Source organism: Camellia sinensis, chromosome 7 (genome assembly GCF_055761805.1).
Source record: "Camellia sinensis isolate YWXY chromosome 7, ASM5576180v1, whole genome shotgun sequence".
NCBI lineage: Eukaryota > Viridiplantae > Streptophyta > Magnoliopsida > Ericales > Theaceae > Camellia > Camellia sinensis.
The window spans coordinates 72,025,254-72,049,968 of NC_138967.1; the positions used below are offsets into that span (position 1 = coordinate 72,025,254).

At 40.6% G+C, this 24,715-nt stretch overlaps 1 protein-coding gene across 3 annotated transcripts; it reads left to right on the top strand.

Moving 5' to 3' along the window:
- The first annotated feature begins 207 nt into the window (after positions 1 to 207).
- Positions 208 to 24,715, top strand: LOC114267222 (protein IQ-DOMAIN 13). Of its 3 annotated transcripts, XM_082878202.1 has the most exons (7): positions 485 to 749; positions 1,449 to 1,575; positions 2,007 to 2,104; positions 2,960 to 3,565; positions 4,465 to 4,704; positions 22,702 to 22,833; positions 23,823 to 24,715. In XM_082878202.1, the coding sequence occupies exons 3-7, from the start codon at positions 2,030 to 2,032 to the stop codon at positions 24,507 to 24,509; spliced, it is 1,740 nt and encodes a 579-aa protein (XP_082734328.1). In that variant the 5' UTR covers positions 485 to 749; positions 1,449 to 1,575; positions 2,007 to 2,029; the 3' UTR covers positions 24,510 to 24,715. The 3 variants fall into 3 exon arrangements, with proteins under 3 accessions (XP_028064030.2, XP_028064029.2, XP_082734328.1); XM_028208229.2 differs by lacking the exon at positions 1,449 to 1,575 and having other exon boundaries at positions 208 to 749; positions 2,017 to 2,104; XM_028208228.2 differs by lacking the exon at positions 1,449 to 1,575 and having other exon boundaries at positions 256 to 749.

Here is a 24,715-nt window from a genome sequence, read left to right on the forward strand (position 1 = left end):
TGAATTAATTGGTACAAGTATTTTGTTTCGAGATTAGATGTGTTTTGAATTTTGTATATGAGATTTACTGATAAATTCGCCGAAAAAAATCAGATCACTCAAGAGCAAACAAATGCAACTAAAATTCCAGAGCAAAGGTATAATTTCTGCACCTTTAAACCAATAATAAAAAAAAAAAAAATCGATTCAAACGAAGAAATGATAATTTTTTTTTTTTTTTTCGATTCAAACGAAGAAATGATAAACTATCACAGTGACAGAGACACAAACGTAATAACGATATCATAATCATAAGAAAGAGAACAAGCGAACCGTTTAAAGTGGGGAATTGCTGTCAAAAATAGTCTTCCCATTCAAGTAAAGTTGAAACAAAAGAGGTTGTTGGCCCAAACCCATCCTTTGATTGAGAAAAGCAGCCAACTTCCCCCATCATCAACCCCCTAAACCAAAATTATTTATAAAAATTACAAAAAGGTGAAAAAGTAGGAAGAAAAGTAAAACCTTGAACCATATTCAAAGTTCTAAAGAAAGAATGCAAAAGCAAAGGGTGAAACGCAAATTCTGAAAAGCTCTATGAAGGGAAGAACTAGCATGTTGTGGGTTGGGAAAGGAAAGAGAGGTTAGAGAAAAAGAAAAAGAAAAAAAAAAAAAAAAAAAACCAGTTCTAGAGAGAGAGAGGGAGAGAGGGAGGGAGCTTTGTTCATCTCTCTCCTGCTGCTTGGTGCAGCTTTCTGAAAGGTTTTTGCAAGGTTGGAAAAACTTGTTTAGTTAATATACTATTTTCTTATTATTATTATTACTGTCAATTACACATCATTTAATTTTTGGGCCATGTGTTCTAATTGTGTTATTTATTGAGATTGACTTTAAGGTTAGGCCTTTTCTAAGATTGGTGTGTTTTTCCCTTTTGTGGGTACTGATCTTTTTGTTGGGTTAATTCTCCAATTAAATTCCTTGTTACTTTGTCTTTATCTGTTCTGTTCTGTTCTTCAGTGGTAGATGTTCTTGAATTTTCCCTTTTGTAGTTCATCTGTGTTGTATATCTATAATATATATAAATGTTGACATATATTTGTATATGTTTATCTTTACATATATGTATCAGGTTTTTGATACCATTTTCTGAATCTGAGTAAACAAAATTTGAATCTTTTCCTACTTTATAGTTGATTCTGTTATGGGAAAGAATACAGTGTATGTGGGTTATTTATTGGAATTTCAATCCCAAATGAAAGGCCCACAGTTTTGAATCAGTCAGATTATGTGTTTTATGTATGAACAAATTCATTTTCTCTATTCAAGGAATTTTTTTTATTTTATTTTATTTTTTCATTTGGACAGAAATTTTCTTGTCCCTGATTAACCAAGTCATCTGCAACCCAAACTCTCTCTCTCTCTCTCTCAAAGTGTTTGTCTCATTGTCTGTCTTATATATCTGTTGTTCACAGTGTAAATGAGACCAAGAAGATAATAAGTGCCAACAAATACATTGCTGCAATATAGAAAAAGTGTTAAAGAATATATACAACTCAAGGATCATACATTAATGAGACAGTTTTTTACTGTACTATTGAGGTATTCAACCTTTGCGTGCACAAATCACTAATACAACACAGGAAAACACAGGCAAGTGATTTCATTTCTAACCGACATAGAGAAAAAACAAAGAATTGCAAGAAGGGGGTTTGATGAAAGCAAATAACTTAACCATTTTGGTGTTTAGATTAGACTGATACCTCATAGATAGATTTTGCTGCTAGGCCATATGCACTAACTGTGATTTTCATATAAGATTGTAAAAAAATGATATTTGTCATCAGATGAATTTCACTGTTTTTCCGCCTCCTCTGTGGATCCATGATGGATGTGAAAAAAAAAAATGGTAAAATTCATCTGCTGATACAATGCAACCCTCGACATTATGTATTATTTTGGATCATTTGAAGTGAATTCGTACTCGTACCTAAAACACTAATTCGCTCTTTAATTTGTTTATCTTGTTTTAGGGACGAACAGTGATGCTAGAAACATGGGCAAGAAAGGGAGTTGGTTTGCAGCAATCAAGAGGGTTTTCGTACCTAATTCCAAAGATAAGGTGGTGAATGTAAGTGGATACCTTAAAAGTCATATTACAATGCCGTAAAAATGTTTCTTAATGGTTTATTTCTTATTTATTTATTTGTTACCCATGGAAATGGGAACTTCAAATTTCCAGTATCGCTTATGTTATCTTTTCCAGAAAAGCTGATAAAATGGTGGACTTGCTTGAGGTTTTTGGCCTAGAACATCATTGAGCAAGCTCAATTGTGATGCTTTTTTATTTTTTATAATTCAATCAGAACAAGGTGTCTGATAATTAGTTACAATTGTATTGCTTGTTGGATTCAAATTTGTGACCATCATGCCCAACAGATGAAAGTTAGATAGCATAGCAACCCATCTTTTGTAATCTTGCTTTGTTCAAAATTTGGACAGCACGACAACTCGAGTATTATTTAGGAGTTCGGATGTACTTCTATTGATCAGGAGAGCAAAACTCATGGCAAACAAATCAAACTACTTGATCTCAACTTAAATTTGACTTGCTAAATTATCATTCGAGATTGGCTCATTATGTAAACAAGCCAAGCATGAAACAATTTTTGTAACTAGTCAATTTTATAAGTTTTTGCTCGATAAGCTTATATACATTTTTGGATTGTGTAAAAAACTAAGGTACTTGAGCTTGACTTGTGATGGTCACCTTTGAGATCGGCTCGAAAGATGAACAAGCCAAGTTTTAACAAATTTCAAAGCTCAACAAGTTTTGGAGCTAAGCTTTTAAACAAGCCACTACTTGGATTGGCTCATTTACAACCCTATTAGCAGATTTTGCAGCCAGAAAAGCATACAAACAATTTCCTGAATACATTTTCAGCTGATATCATGGGTTCTTTTTAATCAGGTCCTATTGTTGTAGGGATCGGATAAAAAGAATAGTACTAAGGAAAAGAAGGGGAAAGGAATATTGAGGGATGGAGAGACCAAATCATTCATTCCCCTCTTCAGGGAGCCGAGCAGTATCGAGAAAATATTGGGTGAAGCAGACCAACAAATATATGTCACTAGTGCCCCCACTCCAGCTGCTGACCAACCAGAAACACCACCTTTGGTTCTCGACAGTGCTGCTTCTCCACGAGCCACTTCTCCCACTGCTGCTTCTCCACGAGCAACTTCTTCCACTGCTGCTTCTCTACGAGCCACGTCTTTTTCTCCCGCTGCTGCTTCTGCACGAGCCACTTCTTCCCCCACTGCTGTTTCTGCACAAGCCACTTCTCCCACTGATGCTTCTGCACCAGCCACTTCTTCCCCCACTGCTGTATCTGCACCAGCCACTTCTTCCCCCACTGCTGTTTCTGCACCAGCCACTTCTTCTCCCACTGCTGCTTCTCCACAAGCCACTTCTCCCAGTGCTTCTTCAAGAGCAGTTCATCATCGTAAGGAAGTTACCTACCGACCAGAACCAACTCTCAAATACCAGCATCTTTCAGCCATCAGGATCCAAACAGCCTATCGAGGTTACATGGTAAGACTCTAATTTTCCTTTGTTTGTTGGAAATTTTATCTTATTGGATTTTAATGCATTTATAATGGATAGTATTGAAAAATGTAACGAGAAAAATAATCGAGAAAGATCCAACTTGACTCAATTTGATGAAGTGATATCATGGATTCATTGGGAGACATCAATGCAAAATTACCTTGTTTATGTGATTGCCCAATGCAATGATCCAATGACTTCAGCCATCCAATCTATGTACTGTGATTGTTCATTCAGTTATAAGGGTCTCAAATGAATGTCAAGATTGAACTGATATGGTTAAATAGAACCTATGTTACATGGACTCGGGTACGGGTGCCGTATGCGGATATGTATATACAGATCAGACTCATCAAATCATAAATTTAAGGGTACGCAGACTCGGTAAAAAAATATCATATTTTTATATTTTTAATCAAATATGTGAGATAAAATTGTGCTATATGTAACTTACAGTGTCAAGAAGACATTCCTAGCAATTATACAACAATATGTACATATAATAATAGTGTTATATACAATTATATAAGAAGTGTCCGTTGAAAATTATCCGATACATATCCCATACCCTTGTCCGAGTGTCGGGTGTCTGATACGGGTATTTGATTTATTTTGAAGAGTTCGTGTAACATAGAACAGAACAACGAAGATGGCTAATGAATGAACCAAATTAGGCCATAAATTCTGTTCCTAACCCTTTCCAAAGAATTTTTTGACCAAATGTGAAATTTAAGACCAAGTAAAGAGAAAGCCATCTGAGACTGGCACAAGATTATTTTTGTCTTTAGGCCCTAATTGTGGATTACTGTTTATTTTATTTGTGTTTTATGGCTCTTGTATTGGACACCCATGGAAATTGACATTTTGAGATTTCCATAATACAGGCAAGGAGGAGCTTTACAGCTTTGAGGGGTCTAGTGAGGCTTCAAGGAGCAGTGAGAGCCCAGAACGTGGAGCGACAGACGATCAATGCCATGAAAATGATGCAACTCTTAGTGCGAGTTCAAACTCAAATTCAGTCACGAAGGACCCAGATGCTAGAAAACCAGGCTATCCAACGCCGCCAAGCTTGCAAGAATGACAAGGACTTGGACAGTAGCTTGGGCAAATGGACTGCAACCCAGGTAGTAAAATTTCACTCTGGTTCATTTTGTAGTGATTGCTTTCCTACTTATTTTAGGTGGTCATCTTGAAGTAAAACCCATGAACGCAACTCATTGACCTCCAATATTGTCCCCTCATGGGACCTTTTTGATTGATGTGTATAACATTGGTTGGGTGTTGGCATCAAATTTACAACAAATCTAGTGGGCCTACTGGTTATGGGTTCGAGTTGGTCTAATATGATGAATGGATTCTTGCTAGACTAAAAAATGTGACCATTCCAATGTTTTCAAGAATTCCATTTGTGTATGTGTACACGCTTTTAAAAATTATTGTATCTTTTGTAATGGTCCCCCAAGTTAAATCTGGTATTCGTAAATATTTTGGAAAGCTCACTCGGGTTGCCTTTCAAAATTTAATGTCTCAAGTTACAGCTTCCAAAAATTTAATCTAACCTCTTGTTAAAAAGCCATTGGTCACCTAATATTTAAAAAAGCCTTCTGATAAACAAAAAATAGAGTATGTTTTTTATTGTTATTGTTTTGAAATGTATAGTCTACTTACTTTCTAAAAAAAAAAAAAGCTTAGTCTACCTGATTGATGTGAAATCATATTTAAATAAATAAATAAAAACTTTGCTTAAAAATAGTTAAATTTTACAATATAAAAATGTTAAATTTTGTTAGAGAGAAGAGATTGGTGTTTTATGTGGATTTCTATAATTTTTTAATTAAACTATTTTTGAAGCTTTATAAGCCTAAAATATTGCTAATATTCAAATAATTACATAAGTTTATGAGAAGTGAGTAACGTATCTAAATTGACATTAGACTCTTATAATTTTTTATTAGGGTAATGACATATATTGAGTAATACTCTAATAATTATTTAATTTGTTAAAACTTGACCTGAAACTTGTTACGGAAAGTAGATGATTTTTCACAAGTAAATCAATCAATGGAAATAAAAACTAATGCAGAAAAATTAAATCAACAACACAAGAATTTTTACGTAGTTCCCTCAATGTGAGGTACATCCACGGATCGAAATCCAATTCCACTATCGACCAAAGTTTCCAAACGATTACAAATGAGACACGAATGGTCTCACAAACCACATTTAGGTGAATTCTAAATAATCACAAATAAACAAGAGGAAATACCTCCCCATATAGATGAACACAAGTTTTCGAAATAAAATTGTAGAAAACCCAAAATAATAACTTAAATCAATCCACATGCTGTCGCTAAATCCAAATAATCAACCACAGCATTGCATGAACACAACACCCAAATTAATTCAACCCACCGAATGGATCATCAATCTTATAGCTGGTGCAACATATTTGGAAGAACAAAAATAATATATGGGCCGTTTTGTGGGCCGAGGTAAAAAGGGCTTTGTGAAGTGGACCATGGTGTTAGTCTTTAGCTCGGTCCAGGTGGTTACAGTCACCGCGGTCGGGACGGTGGGCTCCTTAAGCTAGACCTCGCCTCTTTAGCCCGGTTAAAGCTTGCTACAAATTAGCCCGGTCCAAACAGGCGAAAACCGAGATACAAGTAAAACATGAGCTGAGATACATATTGCATATAAAGGCGCCGGGATGAGTATGAAAGAGAGCGTTAGCTCGGTTGTACTATCATCCAACTGTGGTAAAACCATCTCACTTGGTTTAAGTAGTGAGGGGGGTGTTGAAGGATAAGCATTATCTTTTAGGAGTGTGATTCCTAGGAGGACTCTACATGGAGGAATAAGAGTCCTACTAAGATTGTGCCACACGTAACCTATAAAAAGCTCATAATAGAATCTATGGGGAGGTAACACAACTTTGATTCCCGAATACACAGAGCTTTTGTCTATTTGTCTATTTTGTTGACTTAGGCATCGGAGAGGTATCCGGCACACACCCGCCGGCCAGCTCACGTTTGTGTTTTCAAGGAGTAAAGCGACGACGTTTTGGAGGAGCGCGGACTTGATCAACAGGATTATACGAGAAGAATTATTTCGTCCTCGTACAATTGGCGTCATTTGTGGGAATTCCACAAAGAACAAAACCTCTTAATCAAGCTTTCCTCTCTAGTTAGAAGCAATGGTGCACAATGAAGACTTACTGCAATCAGCCATTGATGGGCAAACCCCAGAGGGGGGTGGGAGGCGCGAAGGTTTGCCCTCTATCCCTCCCATGGCAGATTTGGAACCCCAGCGACAGAACCCCCGGAGGGATGCAAGGGGGAGGCGGGCTAATTTCCCTCGTCGCTCCCAAAGTCCAGAAAGACAGAGGCGGAGGTTGGACCCTCAAGTCCTGGAGGATCGCGTGAAGGAACAAGACGAGTTAATAAGGAAGATGGCGGCATACATGGAGTCGATGAAGCGCCAGATAAAAGGAAAATGGGTGGCGATAGGAGAGAGACGCAAAGGCAACACGCCTCATTGCCACTCGGAAGATCGTGGTAAGTGTACCACACCATCGCAAGCAGAAAGTAGGAGCCTTAGAACAAGCGATACGCAATCAAGGACTTCCAGGACTCGTTATTCCAGGTTTGAGAGAACGAGAACTGAGAGGTTATATACTGAGGGAAGCACCTATCGGCCTTCGCACACGCACCAGACGTCATCTAGGCACACGGAGTTGCCTAGATCATCTGACTTGCGAACTGTGCTTGAAGAAAGGGCACGATGGAAGGAGGATACCAGGGCACGCGACCCGCGCAGAGTTTCAGCCCTTCAGCGATTGGCCCCTCGGTCACATGGGAGCGTCGAGGTAGGAATGCCAATGCCGCGCCCTGTTTACGGACCAACAGACAAAGCGTTAGCAAGGTTACAAAGCTCGCCGTTCGTTCTGGCAATTGAGAACGCACCACTACCTTCGGGCTTTCTCCAGCCCAAATTCACCACTTATGAGGGGAAGACAGATCCCTACATGCACCTAAGCCACTTTCGCCAGGTTATGGCAGTGTACAGGCAGAACGAGGCCTTAATGTGTATCCTGTTCCCATCTAGTCTGGGCAACCTAGGTTTAACTTGGTTTGAAAGGCTACCAGAAGGCAGCATCACCTCATGGGCACAGTTGGTAGAGGCGTTCGTGACTAGATTCAAGACGAACACTAAAACACCAGTGGAGATCGACCAGTTACTCTCCATTGACATGGGCGAAAGGGAGATGCTAAGGTCCTACAACAGTCGTTACTGGAAAACCTTCAACCAGATTGGGGATTGCCTTATGAACCTCGCCATTGCACAATACAAACGGGGCCTGCCAGTCGGCAACAAATTGAAGGACTCGATCACTATGACTCCCCCACTCATGATGGAGGCCTTAATGGAGAGAGTACATCAACATATTCGCGTGGAGGAAGATGGCACCCGTGCTAAAACAAAATCTGGCACAGCAGCAATGCCAGATAAAAAGACTACGGCAAAAGTCAACACGGTAGAACGATCAAGCAGGAATGGGCGAGGCAGGCGGGCCAACAAAGAGGACTCAGTCAAAAGGTGGCTAAGAGTTCGCACTGCCATTACCACGGTGTTAAAAAAACTGATCTATCAAATTTACAATGAAACACGCAGTGAACCTTTCGTCCGATGGCCAGCAAAGTTAGGAGAAGCACAAAAGGACTATGACGAGAGGTCCCGGTGCACCTTCCATGATGAAAAGGGGCACTGCACTGAGAATTACACGCCGTTGAGGCAGCATTTGGAGGAGTTAGTGACAGCTGGGCACCTGGACCAGTACATAGAAGGAGGGACGCAGCCAGCCCCCCAGAACCACAACAACCCAAACGGGATGCCAGTCGACGCTCCACCTCAAGGCGTGATTAACGTTATACATGGGGTATTCGAGCCTGAGTGGGTATGTGAGCTCAGGGGGATGATTAAAAAGGCTGAGCACTTAAGGGAGGTATTGAGTGCGCAACCTGCCATCAAAAAGGGGAGAACAGAGGCCACGAATGTCATATCTTTTTCAGACAGAGACTTGGCAAGGATATATTGCCCTCACAATGATACACTGGTTGTTACTCTACGCGTCAAGGATTTCGACGTCAAGCGGATTTTGATCGACCAAGGAAGCTCGTGTGAAATAATGTATTATGAAACCTTCAAACAACTGAAATTGGAAGACAAAGACTTGGCACCAGCAACATCTCCCCTAATCGGATTCAACTCAATGCCAGAGTGGCCAATGGATAAGATAATCCTCCCAGTCAAGGCAGGAACCATGACGAAACAGGTGGAATTCTGGGTATTGAAAGTCCCTTCCACCTACAACATAATCTTGGAGCGGACATGGCTGCACGCCATGCGATCGGTGGCCTCAACCTACCATCAAGTATTGCGGTTCCCTAACGAAGCCGGAGTAATTGAAGAGGTCTTTGGAGACCAGATTATGTCAAAACAGTGCTTTGTCACAGTAAATGGCAGCCGCGCTGCAAAAGGATATGTACAGATGGTGGAAGAACCTGAGAGCAATGAACTGTTTGCGGATGTTGGCAAGGCAGTTGAACAGAAGGTGGTGGAAGACTTGGTACAGGTAAGGATAGATGAAAAAGACCCAGAAAAGTTCTTTTTACTCAGCTCGTTATTGTCCAGCACTGAGAGAATAGAGGTTATGGAATTCTTAGCCTCTAATATTGAAGTGTTTGCCTGGACACCGTATGACACGTCTGGCATTGACCCAAACTTCATCTGCCACCAACTGAACGTCCATCCAACTGCCAGACCAGTTATACAGCGCATCCGCAGATCAACACTTCACCATGCCGAGATAATGGAGGAAGAAGTAGGAAACTTGCTGGAGGCAGGAGCTATCAGAGAAGTGCACTATCCCAAGTGGATATCCAATACAGTAGTGGTGCCAAAAAAGTATGAAAAATGGCGTGTTTGCGTGGACTACAAAACAGTCAACAAGGCATGCCCAAAAGATAGCTTTCCCTTACCTAGGATAGACCAATTGGTAGACTTGACGGCAGGCCATAATTGACTTAGCTTCCTTGATGCGTATAGAGGTTACCATCAGATCGCTATGTATGAGCCTGACCAAGAGGTCACATCCTTTACAACGCCTAGAGGATTGTACTGTTACAAGGTCATGCCCTTTGACCTAAAAAACGCAAGGGCAACATTCCAACGGATGGTCACCAAGATGTTCGAACCATTGTTAGGCAGAACAATGGAGGCTTACATCGACGACATGGTGGTCAAAAGCAAGGATGAGAATGACCATCTCAGGGACCTAGATGAAATGTTCCAGATTCTGAAGAAGAACAAGTTGTACCTAAATGCATCCAAGTGTGCGTTCGGCGTAGGATCAAGCAAATTCCTAGGGTTCCTGGTGACCAACCGAGGTATAGAGGCAGACACTTCTCAGATCAAAGCAATCCAGGATCTTGAGAGGCCCAATACAGTCAAGGAAGTGCAGCATCTCACTAGCCTAGCAGCTGCACTCAACCGGTTCATAAGTCGGTCGTCAGACAGATGTCGACCATTCTTCCAAGCCTTAAAAGCCAAATTTAAGTGGGATGAAGAATGCGACTGCACCCTAGAAAGCCTAAAAGAGTACATGTCTTCTCTACCGTTGCTAGTAACCGCATTACCTGGAGAAGAGCTCCTTTTATACCTGGCGGTTTCACAGCACGCAGTCAGCGCGGTGTTGGTTAGAGCAGAAGGAATCCAACACCTGCCCATCTTTTATGTTAGCAAGACCTTGCTGGGCGCAGAAACCAGGTATTTACCATTTGAAAAATTAGCCTTAGCCTTGATGATGGCCTTAAGGAAGTTGTCGCATTACTTCTACGCCCACATGGTAATTGTCCTAACAGCTTTTCCCCTAAAAGCTTTGTTTGAGAGGGCGAATTTTTCTAGGCGAATCTTGAAATGGGCGGTGGTATTGGGACAGTTTGATATCAAGTTTCAACCAAGAACCGCAATAAAAGCCCAAGCTTTGGCAGACTTTGTGGCAGAGTTCACGCCAGGAAGCCATCGCTTCTGCCTAGTTGACTTGATTGGTACAATCGAAATAGGGACGGAAAATGCTGCAGGAAATGCGCAACCCCTAATACAGGATACTCAGCCACATCCCAAGGCATATCGGATTAAGGAAAGTGCAGAAAAGGCAAACCATGCTGCACCAGACAAAGACTCATCAACAAACAAAAACTTGGTACAGTCAGATAGTAAGGGGCAAACAGTAGGTGTGGACTTGGAAGAAAACATCAGCAACACTCACGACCCGAAGACATCATCCAACCCCTCAACTTGCTGGAAGCTATTCGTTGGAGAAATGTGGAAGCTCTTTGTGGATGGAGCATCTAACAGGCACGGTGCAGGACTTGGCATAGTCCTCATCTCACTAGATGGCCTAGTAGTGGAACAAGCAGTCGACCTAGGCTTCCCAGCATCAAACAACGAGGCGGAGTATGAAGCGCTCTTAGCAGGCCTAAAATCAGCACTCTTCATGAAGGCCACCGAGCTAATGGTTTACAGTGACTCCCAGCTAGTAGTAAACTAGATCTCAGGCAACTACGAGGCAAAAGATGAGAGGATGGCTAAGTACCAAGAATTAGTCAGAAAGGAGATCATGAAGTTCGAAGTAGTGCGGATAGAGCAGATCGGCCGTGAAGAAAACAACAGAGCAGACGAACTAGCAGGCTTCGCTTCGATAGCAGATACATCCATCCCACATCCATTACTGATCGACTTCCTACCTCGACCAAGCATTGAAAAACCCGAAGAAGCCGAGGTATGTTGTGCCGAGCTAGGCCCTTCTTGGATGGATCCCATTATAGTGTTCTTAAAGGACGGCATCTTACCCGAAGAGAAGAAAGAGGCCAACAAAATAAGAGCAAAGTCACAGCGATTTTGGCTCTCCCCATCAATGGCCTTATACAAAAAATCCTTCACAGGACCTTACCTAAAATGTATTCATCCCAGCAAGGTCGAAGCATTCCTGTTCGAGATACATGAAGGCGTATGCGGAAGCCACTAAGGAGGAAGATCTTTAGCCTACAGAGCAATTTCGCAGGGATATTGGTGGTCTTACATGCAAGCAGATTCAGAGAAGTATGTCAAGAAGTGCGAGAAATGTCAGAAGTTTGCACACCAAATCCATCAACCAGCCAGAGAGCTTCTACCATTAACTAGCCCATGACCCTTTGCAATGTGGGGCTTGGACATAGTAGGACCACTTCCAACGGCGCCCGGCAACTGAAAGTTCTTTCTTGCAGCAACAGACTACTTCACAAAGTGGGTAGAGGCAGAAGCACTCGCATCAATTAAGGAGAAAGACGTGATGAAGTTCGTCTGGCGGAATATCATCACTCGATTAGGCATACCAAAAGCTCTAATATCTAACAACGGCACTCAGTTCAATGGCAAAATTTTTAAAGGCTTTTGTGAAGAATACAAGATAGAATTCTACAATTCTACACCGGCATACCCCCAAGCAAATGGCCAGGCGGAAGCATCAAACAAAGTTGTCTTGGATGGATTGAAGAAAAGGTTAGAGAAAGCAAAAGGAAAGTGGGCTGAAGATCTTCCTTATGTTTTATGGGCTTACCGTACCATACCTCGGCGATCAACTGGAGAAACACCATTCTCCTTAGCCTACGGCATGGAAGCAGTAATCCCACTGGAAATTGGCCTCTCCACCATCCGAAGCGAAAATTTTGACCCAGAGTTAAATGGAGAAGCCATAGCCTTGGAACTCGACCTTGCGGAAGAAAGAAGAGAAAGAGCACTGGTTCACATCGCCTCATACCAGCAAGAGTTATCCAGAAAATATAACAAAACAGTACATCTGAGGCAATTCAAGATTGGAGATTGAGTGCTACGCAAAGTAATGGGAAACACCCTGGTACCCGGAGATGGCAAGTTAGGGCTTAATTGGGAAGGACCTTACAAAGTGGTAGGATTAGCAGTAAAAGGGGCATACCACTTGCAAGACAGAGACAACAAAGCCATTCCCAAGCCATGGAACACTGCCAATCTCAAATTATTTTATTTTTAGCTTTTCTTTAAAGTACTTGTAATTTTTTCTTTTTCAATAAAACAAGTAATTTTTTCAATATAATTGTTTTTTGCTGTAAAAGTTATTTTAGTGAGCTAGGGGCATTGAAAGCAGAGTTGGCCGGAATAACCAACTTTGCGCTCTCTTCAGCCAAGATCAGGATCTAGGCTGAAGAGGTTGGCTGGAAAAACCAACACTTCTCCTAAGCCAAGATAAGGATCTAGGCTGAAGGACGTTTGGCAGGAATAACCAAACACTTCGCTCTAAGTTGGCAAGAATAACCAACTTTGAGCTCTCTTCAACCAAGATCAGGATCTAGGCTGAAGAGGTTGGCTGGAAAAACCAACACTTCTCCTAAGCCAAGATAAGGATCTAGGCTACAGGACGTTTGGCAGGAATAACCAAACACTTCGCTCTAAGTTGGTCAGGAATAACCAACTTTGAGCTCTCTTCAGCTAAGATTAGGATCTAGGCTGAAGAGGTTGGCTGGAAAAACCAACACTTCTCCTAAGCCAAGATAAGGATCTAGGCTGCAGGACGTTTGACAGGAATAACCAAACACTTCGCTCTAAGTTGGCAAGAATAACCAACTTTGAGCCCTCTTCAGCTAAGATTATGATCTAGACTGAAGAGGTTGGCTGGAAAAACCAACTTTAAGTACTCTTCAGCCGAGAAAAGGATCTAGGCTGAAGAGTGGTTGGCTGGAAAAACCAACTTTAAGTACTCTTCAGCCGAGATAAGGATCTATGCTGAAGAGTGGTCGGCTGGAATAACCAAACCAGATTACAAGGTTAAAACCGAGATAGGTATCTCGGCCAGAAAGTATTATACTTCATACAAATCTTAGTTGAAAAGTAAATGCAGGAATGGAATAAACCGAGAAAAAAAAAGAAAAAGATTTCATTCAAGATGCAAAAGAGTTACAAAGTAGTGGGACTTCAGCCCGGTTACACATTCTTTCCAAAAATAAAAAGAAGAAAACACAGCATCAAGGAAAGAGGTCGTCAAGATCCGTATCCAGATCAACTCGAAGCCCGGTTTCAACAGGTAGCTCGGTCACATTTTCCACCACGTTTTCCACCGGTGGCTCCACCCGAGCTGACTGAACCACGGGATCATTGGCGACGACCGGGGTATTGTTGGGTTCTGGAGACTCTTCTTCGTCCTCAACTTGCAGAAATTTCTGCTTAATGGCATTTGCATACTCCACCATGTAGCTCGGTATAAAATGTGGAGGAGGGTTTAGGAAGACCTCGGTCTCTTGGCTATGACCGAACTACGACACAACGGCTTTCCACCCACACTTGAAGAAAATATCTTTTGTTGCTTCGCATTGTTGGATGTAAGTGGCCTTCCCCTCCTTGTGTCCCCGGTCTTCAGCGTCTTCTACGCTCTTCTCCAACCGGGCGATCTCAGCATTCTTCTTTTCCTCGAGCTTGGCCAGCTCGCGCAGATATTTGTCTTTCAACACGGTCGTAGCCTTTTGCTTATCTGCTTCTGCCGAGCTGACAAGACCGGTCAGGTGGGCGACCTCGGTATGTAGCTCGGCCATTTTCTTCTTGGCCTCTTCTAGCTCGGCTGATTTAGCATTGGCTTCTACCACGGCCTGCCTTGTAGTTTTTCGAAGCTCCAACACGTGCTTGTGAGCGACGTGGTTCTTCTGTAGGGCCTGCAAAAAGAGGAACTGTTTTGAGCTAAATCGAGCAAACAAATATAGAAATTAGGGCAAGAGAAAGGAAAAACTTACCAGCACCATTGATTTTGTGGCCGAGCGAATGGCTTTCAGCTCGATAAGGTGGTCGTGGTGCTCCATATTGGCTGGAAGACAGACGTTCTTAGCGAGATTGAAGGCCAGTGAATGGTCTTTTTTTGCAACCACTGAGTCGGAGTCAGTGATAGCACGGTTCTTGTATATGACTTTGGGCACCCATTCTGAAGGGCTAGCCCGGTTTGAACGTACTGGTTCTGAGCTTAGCTGGGTTGATTGAGGAAGCACGGCTTCATCCTCGTCCACAAGGCGTGGCTCGGTTGTGGAAGTCCGAGCGCGCTTGCTTGGTCGGGATGAGGACGGTTGAGCCGTTGGGAGGGCTACCACGGCCGGCTGTGTGTGACCGGCTTGTGGTACCTCAGGTTGGTTTGTCTCGGTGATAAGGGCCCTTACTGCTCTCTTCTTAGCCATTTCTTGTTCTGCAGTTAAAGGGATCAGGTTGATTTGAGGCAAGGTTGGATCTAGTTCTGGCGAAGGCTCCAACAGGAAGTCTGTCACCCTGGTCTTTCGCCTGCTGCTGTATCTATACGTCGGCTCAAAGTTGAGTAGCTTGGCCTAACCTTGATTGGGATATCTCAGTGCGGCGCGGAGTGTGTCAAGGTTGGGCTAACTATACGACTTTAGATGGTTCAAGTCTGCATAAAGGAAAAAGACAACGGTTAGTACGGTTGAAAATAAGAACAACGAAGTAGAGAAAGCACGACACTGAGCGGAGGTATTTATGCCGGCGACTCCTTTGTTTCAGTTAATTCGGTCGGCTGGGATCTGGGCCTCCTGGTCTTCAAAATTCCCAGAAACCCAGAAAAAATCGTCGTCATTTACATCTTTATCTGGGATGTTCTTTATTATCTTTTCTCGGCGGCGTCGTATTCTTAAATAATAAACCCAGTCATCTTCGTTCTGGCCTAGAGAGTACTGGTGAAATAGCTCGGCCAAACCGAGGTTGAGGCCAAGCTGACGGTTTAGCTCAACGATGCCATTTATTATCCTATATGAGTTGGTGCTAAGCTGGGTAGGGCAGAGTCTGATTTGTCTGAGGAATTCACAAAGAAGGGACTGTACAGGGAATCGGAGACTAGCCTCAACGATGGAAATAACGTTGAAAGGAATGAAGCCCGATTTTTCCCAAGGAATGGTGTCTAGTTCGGCTAGTGTGAGGTGAACGTCGTTTGGAATTTGGTAATCCTTTCGGAACTCGGCTATGGCCCCTAGAGAGTTCACTAAAAATCGATACTTCCCCATGTGGGATTAAATTACGTATAATTTAGCTCGATGTTGAGATGACCTTCAGTATCTCGGTTGAGCGTGCAAAGTTGTGCCTGGCTAACCTAAGTCAGTCTGCAAAGTGCAAAGGAAAAGTGTAAAGCACAGATCGATGGACCGTGCTAAAAGTAACGAAGGTAAAATAAATATTGTCTTAGCTCGGCTACGTGGGACACTGTTCATTCTCAGCTCGGTTTGAGCGAGGGATTTTAGCTCAGTTAAGTAAATAAGAAGTTCGTAGCCCGGTTGAAGCTTATGGTGCAACATTCTTAGTTCGGTTTTGACTAAGAGAGTTGGTTTAGCCCCAAGTTATAGCTCGGTCGGTGGTTGAGACTTTCTAGCACGGTATTGCGCGAATCTAATACAGTTCGCTAGCTCGGCTAAATGAAACAGAAGGTGCTTAGACCTATTGGAACTCCAGGTACGGCGTGAAGTTTTAGTTCGGTTGTGCCTAAGCCTTGAGTTGCCCAAACAGGTTTTTAGCTCGGTCACACAACGATTCTAGATTCAAACTTCATGTTTTTTGAATCCAGAGGGTGTGTTCTTAAAACCTATGGTTTGGGGGTCTAATTTTTGGTGCTATCTGTTCTTCCCATTATCATCAAAACTACAGAGTATGTTTTCTAATACATATGAGTGTATATATATCCATATTATGTATATATTTGCAAGATGAAAGGAAAAAATAAAACAAAGGCCAGAGATTCAGTTACTTACCACTACGAAATGGAAGATCAGAGATTGGAGCAACAAAGGTGTTGGCCAAAAATGCAAAGCTTCGCAGATGCAGTGAACAAGAGAGAAGAAACTCAGAAGGTGGAGAGAGAAGATGAATAGTAGTAGTGGTGGGTTCGAAACCTAGGGTTTTTTGTATAAAGGTATAGGAGAAAGGCGGGACTGCTCAAATTTTTCGGAGTACGAAGACGGCGTGACAGCTACGCTGGGCCAATGAGAGCTAGCCACGTGTCCATGGAATAGAAAGCGATTCAGTTACAGTGACTGAAAAGACGTTATGACCGTACAGTTTAGTAGCCCGTGTGGATTCAGCTCGGTTAAAGACCATTTTTTGGCTCGGCAGACTGAAAGGTAATCCCAATCATGCTACGCAGATGGAATTAAGGGGCAATTGAGAGGGAGTTTTATATGTGCATTAGGGCCGAGCTAGACCCAGGCGTAATAATGGGCCGTTTTATGGGCCGAGGTAAAAAGGGCTTTGTGAAGTGAACCATGGTGTTAGTCTTTAGCTCGGTCCAAATGGTTACAGTCACCGCGGTCGGGACGGTGGGCTCCTTAAGCTAGACCTCGCCTCTTTAGCCCGGTTAAAGCTTGCTACAGATTAGCCCGGTCCAAACAGGTGAAAATCAAGGTAAAAGTAAAACATGAGCCGAGATACATGTTGCATATAAAGGCGTCGGGATAAGTATGAAAGAGAGCGTTAGCTCGGTCGTACTATCATCCAACCATGGTAAAACCATCTCACTTGGTTTAAGCAGTGAGGGGGGTGTTGAAGGATAAGCATTATCTTTTAAGAGTGTGATTCCTAGGAGGACTCTACATGGAGGAATAAGAGTCCTACTAGGATTGTGCCACACGGAACCTATAAAAAGCTCATAACAGAACCTATGGAGAGGTAACACAACTTTGATTCCCGAATACACAGAGCTTTTGTCTATTTGTCTATTTTGCTGACTTAGACATTGGAGAGGTATCCGGCACACACCCGCCGGCTAGCTCACGTTTGTGTTTTCAGGGAGTAAAGCGACGACGTTTTGGAGGAGCGCAGACTTGATCAACAGGATTATACGAGAAGAATCATGCTCGTACAATAAATATAGTGTTGATTCTTGGGCATTTTATGAAAATCCTAGCTGCTACCAAACAGATTATTAAACACCCATTGGGCCTCCAAAAGTCAGATATAATATATTGAAAATATATTATAGTCAACACCAAACCAAATTAAATATTTTTAATAAACCAATTGGGTCCCATACGCCACTGAGGAGGCATACCCAACAATTCTTTTCCTACCGTCTTAGGTGGAGACATCAACCATACCTGCCAAAGTTTGACACTACAAATGTTTGTCCCTCGACAAAGTCATAGTCAATATATCTGAAATATTATCATCCGTGTGAACCTTTTCGAGTTGTAACAATTTCGAATCTAGCACATCACGAATCCGATGGTATCTCACATCAATGTGTTTCGATCTCGAATGAAAAGTGAAATTTTTACTCAAATGAATAACACTTTGACTATCACAATAAAGCACGTACCTTTCTTGTTTCAAACCTAACTCTTGCAAAAATTTCTTCAACCATAATTCTTCTTTGCAAGCTATCGTAATGGCAATAAATTCAGCTTCGGTAGTTGAGAAAGCAACACATTTTTGTAATTTAGATTGCTATGCCACAGCTCTCCTACAAATGTCATCAAATATCCCGAAGTATATTTCCTAGAATCAACATCACCGGCCATGTTAGAATCGGTGAACCTACATCAAGTATCGGCTTACCATTCCCAAAACACAAACATACTTTCGAAGTCCCTCAAATATACTTTAGAATCCATTTTATCGCTACCAAATGTTCTTTACCCGGATTAGAGAGAAACCGACTCACCACACCAACAACGTGAGCAATATCCGGCCTTATACAAATCATAGCGTACATCAAGGAACAAATCGTTGAAGCATAAAGAATTTTTAGCATCTCTTCCTTGTCTTTCTCATTTATGGGGCATTGATTTGAACTAAGCTTAAAGTGACCCGCAAGTGGACAACCAACCGGCTTTGCTTTACCCATGTTGAACCTCTCAAGAACCTTCTCAATGTAGCTTTCTTAAGACAACCAGATCAATCCCTTCTTTCGATCACGAACAATTTTCATACCAAGTATTTACTTTACCGGCCCCAAATCTTTCATAGTAAAAGACTTGCTCAACTTTAACTTCAACTTGTTAATCATGATAAAATCTTGACCCACAATTAACATGTCATCAACATAAAGCAAAAGAATAATATTTTGCTATCTGAAATTTTTTTCACAAACACACAATGGTCTGAAGTGGTTTTAGTAAAATCATTATTTATCATGAAAGAGTCAAAAAAATTTTTAACATTGCTGCGGGGCTTGCTTGAGACCATACAAATTTTTCTTCAATTTGCAAACAAATTTCTCTTTCCTTTTTTCCACAAAACTCTCCGGTTGCTCCATGTAAATTTCTTCTTCAAGATCATCATGAAGAAATGCAGTCTTCATATCAAGTTACTCAACTTCAGGGTTCATACTTGCGGCTATGCCAAGTACAACCTAAGTTACATGGACTCGCCGGTTTAGGGCAGAGCACCTATGTCGACACGACACGACATGGGTGCAGGTGTGAGATATGTGTTGGATTCGACATGGTTTTCTCGAACACGGCTGACATGAGAGGAGAAAGAAGAAGGGTTGTTGAGGGAGAGAGAGAGAGAGGTTGAAACTCACCTTTACGAAGCAAGTTGAGTCGCAAAACAAGATCAAAGTGCGAACCCTAGTTGCGAACTAGACCGAATCGAAGGAGATTTGAAAACCAACATCTCAAAGTCGATTCCACCCTAGGGCTTCGATTCCCTTTTGGTCTCTCTCTCTCTTCTTCTTTGAATCTGACTTCTCTTCCTCTCCGTTCTATTTCTCTGCTTTCTATTTATAAATGATATTAATATAATAATATATAATATATAATAGTATTCATGTTATATAATATTCACTCAAAAAAATATTGTATAATATAATATATTATAAATATTATAATTTTTATGTCTAAAATAAAAATAATTTATTTTATCATATAATATAATTTATTTTATATCTAAAATAATTTTTATTTTTTATTTATATTTTATTTGTTATTGTTTTAACAAAATTTGTTATTCCTTAACTTTTTTTAACTCATCTTCATATAATAAATATATTTTAAAAAATAATTATTATCCAAATTTGGATCCATATCCACGTATCCTCAATTTTTAATTTTGAAGTGTCCAACCCTTAGATACGCACCCACACTCGACACCCACACCCGAGTCCGTGTAACATAGAGTACAACCCGAATAGAAGACATCTTCACAACTAGTGACAAAATTTCATCAAAGTCAACACATTTCGTTTGTCCAAAGCCTTTTACAACAAGACGTGCCTTTCAAACCGAATAAAACCTCTTTCTTGAACAAAACTTGCAGTCTTTTTTCACTCATGTGCCCAAGCCGCTTGTGTCACAATTCGGTAAAAGTATAATCCTCAAATGCATTGATAACACCTTTACAAATTTTTTCTTGCATCGAATCAAGTGTGTGAGTTTAGCCACCACCAAAGATCCCTTTGTAAGCTTTCATTTTCCATCACCAAATTTGTTGTTGTAGTCTTCATCATCTAGCTTCCCCGGTAGAGATCAAATTGAGGCGAACGTCTGGAACATGCCTTACATCTTTAAGAAACAACTTGCAACCCAAATTTGTTTCCACGCAAATATCACCCATGCCAACAATTTTGGACAAACCTTCATTACCTATTCGAACACACCCATTATCTCCTTTGGTGTAGGTAGTGAAGAAATCAACTGAAGAAGTCACATGAAAAGAAGCACCAGAATCAATCTCACCCAATTACTCTCTTGGCCCACAAAATTAACACAATCATCTTCACAAACAACCATGAGATCACCATCGGTAATAACCGCCGTTGTGTCTTCTTGCTTTTTATCCACACTTTTGTCACTCCTTCTCTCTTTGTTCTTGAGCTTTTGGCGTTCCCGCTTCACGTGCCCTTTCTCATGGCAATAATGGCACTCAATGTCTTTCTTTGAAAAAGATTCATCGCTTGATTTGTCACGGCTTTGATCACGGCCATGAGGAGTCTTACTCCTCCCTCTTGTTTTGTTTCAGCCTCTCACAACAAATGCCTCCGAATGAGCAGAACCTGCTGATTTTCTTCTAGTTTCTTCATTTAACAAGCTACTAGGGACTTGGCTCATTGTGACAACTCCATTGGGCGCCGAATTACTAACCATCACGACCAAAGTCTCTCAACCTTCGGGCAAAGAACTAAGTAGCATCAAAGCCTGCAACTCATCATCAAAAATAATTTTCATAGAAGCAAGCTAGTTAACAATATTCTTTATTTTATTCAAATGTTCCGGAATAAGGCTACCATCTTTATATTTTAAATTAACCAACTTTTGAAACAGAAAGACTTTATTTGTGATTGATTTTCTGTCATAAAAACCTAATTTTTTTTTATAAATCATGTACTGAAATTTCAGTAGCAATATGATGAAACACACTGTTATCAATCCATTGACGGATAACACCAACGGCTTTTCGATTAAGCCTCTTCCATTCATCATCTTTCATACCATCGGATTTGCCACTATCACCCTCAATAAGCCCATACAAATCTTTACAAAATAATAAGTCCTCTATTTTAGTTTTTCAAGTTATCCAATTGCTTCCATTGAAGCTAGACATATGACCCACATTTCCCTCCATTGATTACACAAATAAATAAACCCAAATAAACCATATGCTCTGATACTATTTGTTAATTGTTAGGGAAAATAGATGATTTCCTACAAGTAAATCAATCAATGGAAATAAAAACTAATGCAGAAAAATTAAATCAACAACGACACAAGAATTTTTACGTGGTTCCCTCAATGCCATCCACGGGATCGAAATCTGATTCTATTATCAATCAAAAGTTTCCAAACGATTATAAACGAGACACGAATGGCCTCACAAACCACCTTTAGCTGAATTCCAAATAATCACAAATAAACAAGAGGAAAGATTTCACCAAATAGATGAACAAAAGTTTTCGAAACAGAATTGTAGAAGATCCAAAATAATAACCCAAATCAATCCGCACACTACTGCTAAATCCAAATAATCAACCACAACACTGCATGAACACAACACCCAAATTAATTCAACCCACCAAATTAATTTTTCAAGCACCCACCGAATGGATCATCAATCTTATAGTTGCTACAACATATTTGGAAGAACAAAAACAATATATATAAATATGGTGTTGATTCTTGGGCTTTTTATGAATACCTTAGCTGCCACTAAATAGATTGTTAAACACCGATTGGGCCTCCAAAAGTCAGATAACCAACACCAAACCAAATTAAATATTTTTAATAAATCAATTGGATCTCATACTCTACTAAGGAGGTATACCTAACAAAACCCAGCACCAATCTACCAAAATTTGCCTCCGACCTGACCCAATTGGCGATGACCTTGTGAATATGCCACGTACATGGATTAGATTAATCTCATCTTAAGAAGCATGGTCACGGACATGCCGACACATAAATTTTCAAAATTTGTAGGAGACGACACGTGAAGGACACGTGCAAATATGAGTATTTAAGTCAAATATAATAATTTTGATAGTCAAAAGGAGGAGAATATGTATTAATTTACATTATTTGTGTTTTATTATTGAATTTCAAGTTATTTTATACAAACTTGTAATGTGCTTTATGTGTGTCTAAGTGTTAGGAAGTGTCCAACGAGTGTCGTGTCGGTGTTGGACACGACACATTACCTTCTTAGAAGTGTTTGTGCTTCTTAGATTTCATCCCCTGATATTAATTTGATGATAATTATGTACAGATTCTTATGCAAATTATGGTGCGTCCCTTCCACATATTGCATATTTTTTGTTCGGCTCCACTGAAAATCGACACTAGGAACTTGAAGTAACCATGTTGTTTGTTGGACTCTTATGTTTATCTTATTAGATGGAAGGCACTAAAGACAAACTCCAAACTCATCAAAAGGATCATTTAAATGTTTGAGAGTCAAGCAGAAATAATCTAAATCAGAACACTTCTGCTATTAGAATTTACTGTCAATTTGATCTAGTAAGCTAATTAAGTGCGACAGTTATTAATTAAATGGGAGTGTTGTTGTTGTTGTTGTTGTTGGTACAGTCTGAGGCAGGTCTCCAGGAGGAATGGGATGATAGCTTGCTGACAAAAGAGGAAATAGAGGCAAGGATGCATAGAAAAATGGAAGCAATAATCAAGAGAGAAAGAGTCATGGCTTATGCACATGCACACCAGGTAACCATAGTTTGGGTTTTTTTTGCCCAGAACATCTTTGATTCGATCATGTGGCAACCCATTTGGTGTTTGGTTTGGCCCATTTTTAGGCAATTTTTTTCGTCATGGAACTGGATTCATTCAATGCTTGTTTTGGCTTCACATATTCCCAAGTTGATTTTTTTGATTGGTTTTTTTGCCTCTTTTCTTTCTTTTTCCCCCTTCCCTAACAGATCGCAATTCGATTTTCCACTGTTCTATCCTACACTTCCCCTTTTCCACACTATTTTCCCACTCGTTTAAGGATATATTTGGCTCATTGGAATGAAAATGGAAAGAAATGAAATGCTCATTCCCTAGTCTCCTTATGGAATGACCATTCACTTAGAATGGTGAATGATGATTCAATTTGAAATGTGATTTTCATCATTTTTTAGTGAACCAAATGTATGAATAGACATTCTAACAGAATGATCATTCTAATGAACCAAATACTACCTTAGGATCTATGACTGTAGTCGCATTAGAAATCTTAAATTTCATCCTAAAATTGCTATCAATTTTGAATAATGTCTAGTATGAAGTAGTGTTTTATCCAATTTCTTGCATCTTCTGCTTGAAAGGTAACAGCATCCCATGTCTCACAAGCTTATGCACCTTGTAAATAAATTTAATTCTCAACAACATTATATATATATTTGTAGTCCACAGTAAATGAGATCGAAAAAGAAAATAAAAAATAGGCAAGTTAATTTGGCATGGAATGAAATCCACTGATACAAGCTTCCACACACAAAGATGCTAGCCCAGTAGTTCTAGTTTTATAGGAAATTCTTTTTCTTTTGGATAAGGTGCAGGCAAAGAAAAATTATGCAAACACATACAAATTTCTTGTCGCCACTGCATTGATCCCAAATAACTGAATGGTCTAAGTAACACATTCTAGTTTCATTGATTATTTTTATTTTTTCCCATGTATTCTCATTTTGAAATCTATGTGCAATAATCAGTTACTGAAAGGCAATCCCAAATCAGCTCCAACATGGGCAATGGACATCCGATCTGGTGGGTTTCCCTGGTGGTGGAACTGGTTGGAACGTCATCATCTACCTCCTGCAAATCCTAGTAATACCCAAACCACGAAGAGCTTTCTTCCAACACCTCCTAGGCCAACATTAATGTCAGAGACAAAACCAAGCCCACAACCTGCCACAAGCAACTACAAGCAAGATAATATTACTAGTGGGTTGGACCGTCTGGAATTGCTCACACCAACGTCAACAAGATCAGCAGTTCCAGCGAAAAAATATTTGAAACCAAGAAGTAGTGTTGCTGCTGATTCTGCTTCTGATGTGCCACTAAGGGACGACGACAGCCTCATGAGCTGCCCTCCATTTTCTGTTCCAAACTACATGACACCGACAGTTTCAGCTAAAGCTAAAGTGAGAACAAATAGCAACCCAAACAGGTTTCCAGGGACTCTGAGTGGTGATTCCAATTCGAAGAGGAGGTTTTCATTCCCTCTCACACCCAACATTGGCTCTTTCAAGTGGAACAAAGGCTCTACCAAGGATTCAACTTCACAAAGGGTGTCGGAAAAAGACCAGTCTTTGCAATCTGTGGGGGATTTAAGCATTGATTCAACTGTTTCTATGCCTGCTGCTGTTGGGAGGAAACCATTTAACCGATTTGTGTGATTGGATTTTTTTTTCTTTTCATTTCACATTTTTTTAACCCTGTGTTTTGACTATTGGTTTTTTTTTTCCCCTCTCTCTCTCTCTCTCTTCATATTTTTAATATTGAGTGTGGTGATATAATGAGTTACAAAATAGTGATGTATAATAATAACAAAGAGTAGGAAATGATGGTTTGAATGGAAGATGAATTTTGGGCTTTTGAAAAA

Excerpts from the sequence above, each read along its gene's own strand:
- LOC114267222 (XM_028208229.2), top strand. The coding sequence starts at position 2,030 with ATGGGCAAGAAAGGGAGTTGGTTTGCAGCAATCAAGAGGGTTTTCGTA. Across the intron at positions 2,105-2,959 it reads CCAAAGATAAGGTGGTGAAT|GGATCGGATAAAAAGAATAG; the intron begins GTAAGTGGATAC and ends CTATTGTTGTAG. Across the intron at positions 4,705-22,701 it reads GCAAATGGACTGCAACCCAG|TCTGAGGCAGGTCTCCAGGA; the intron begins GTAGTAAAATTT and ends TTGTTGGTACAG.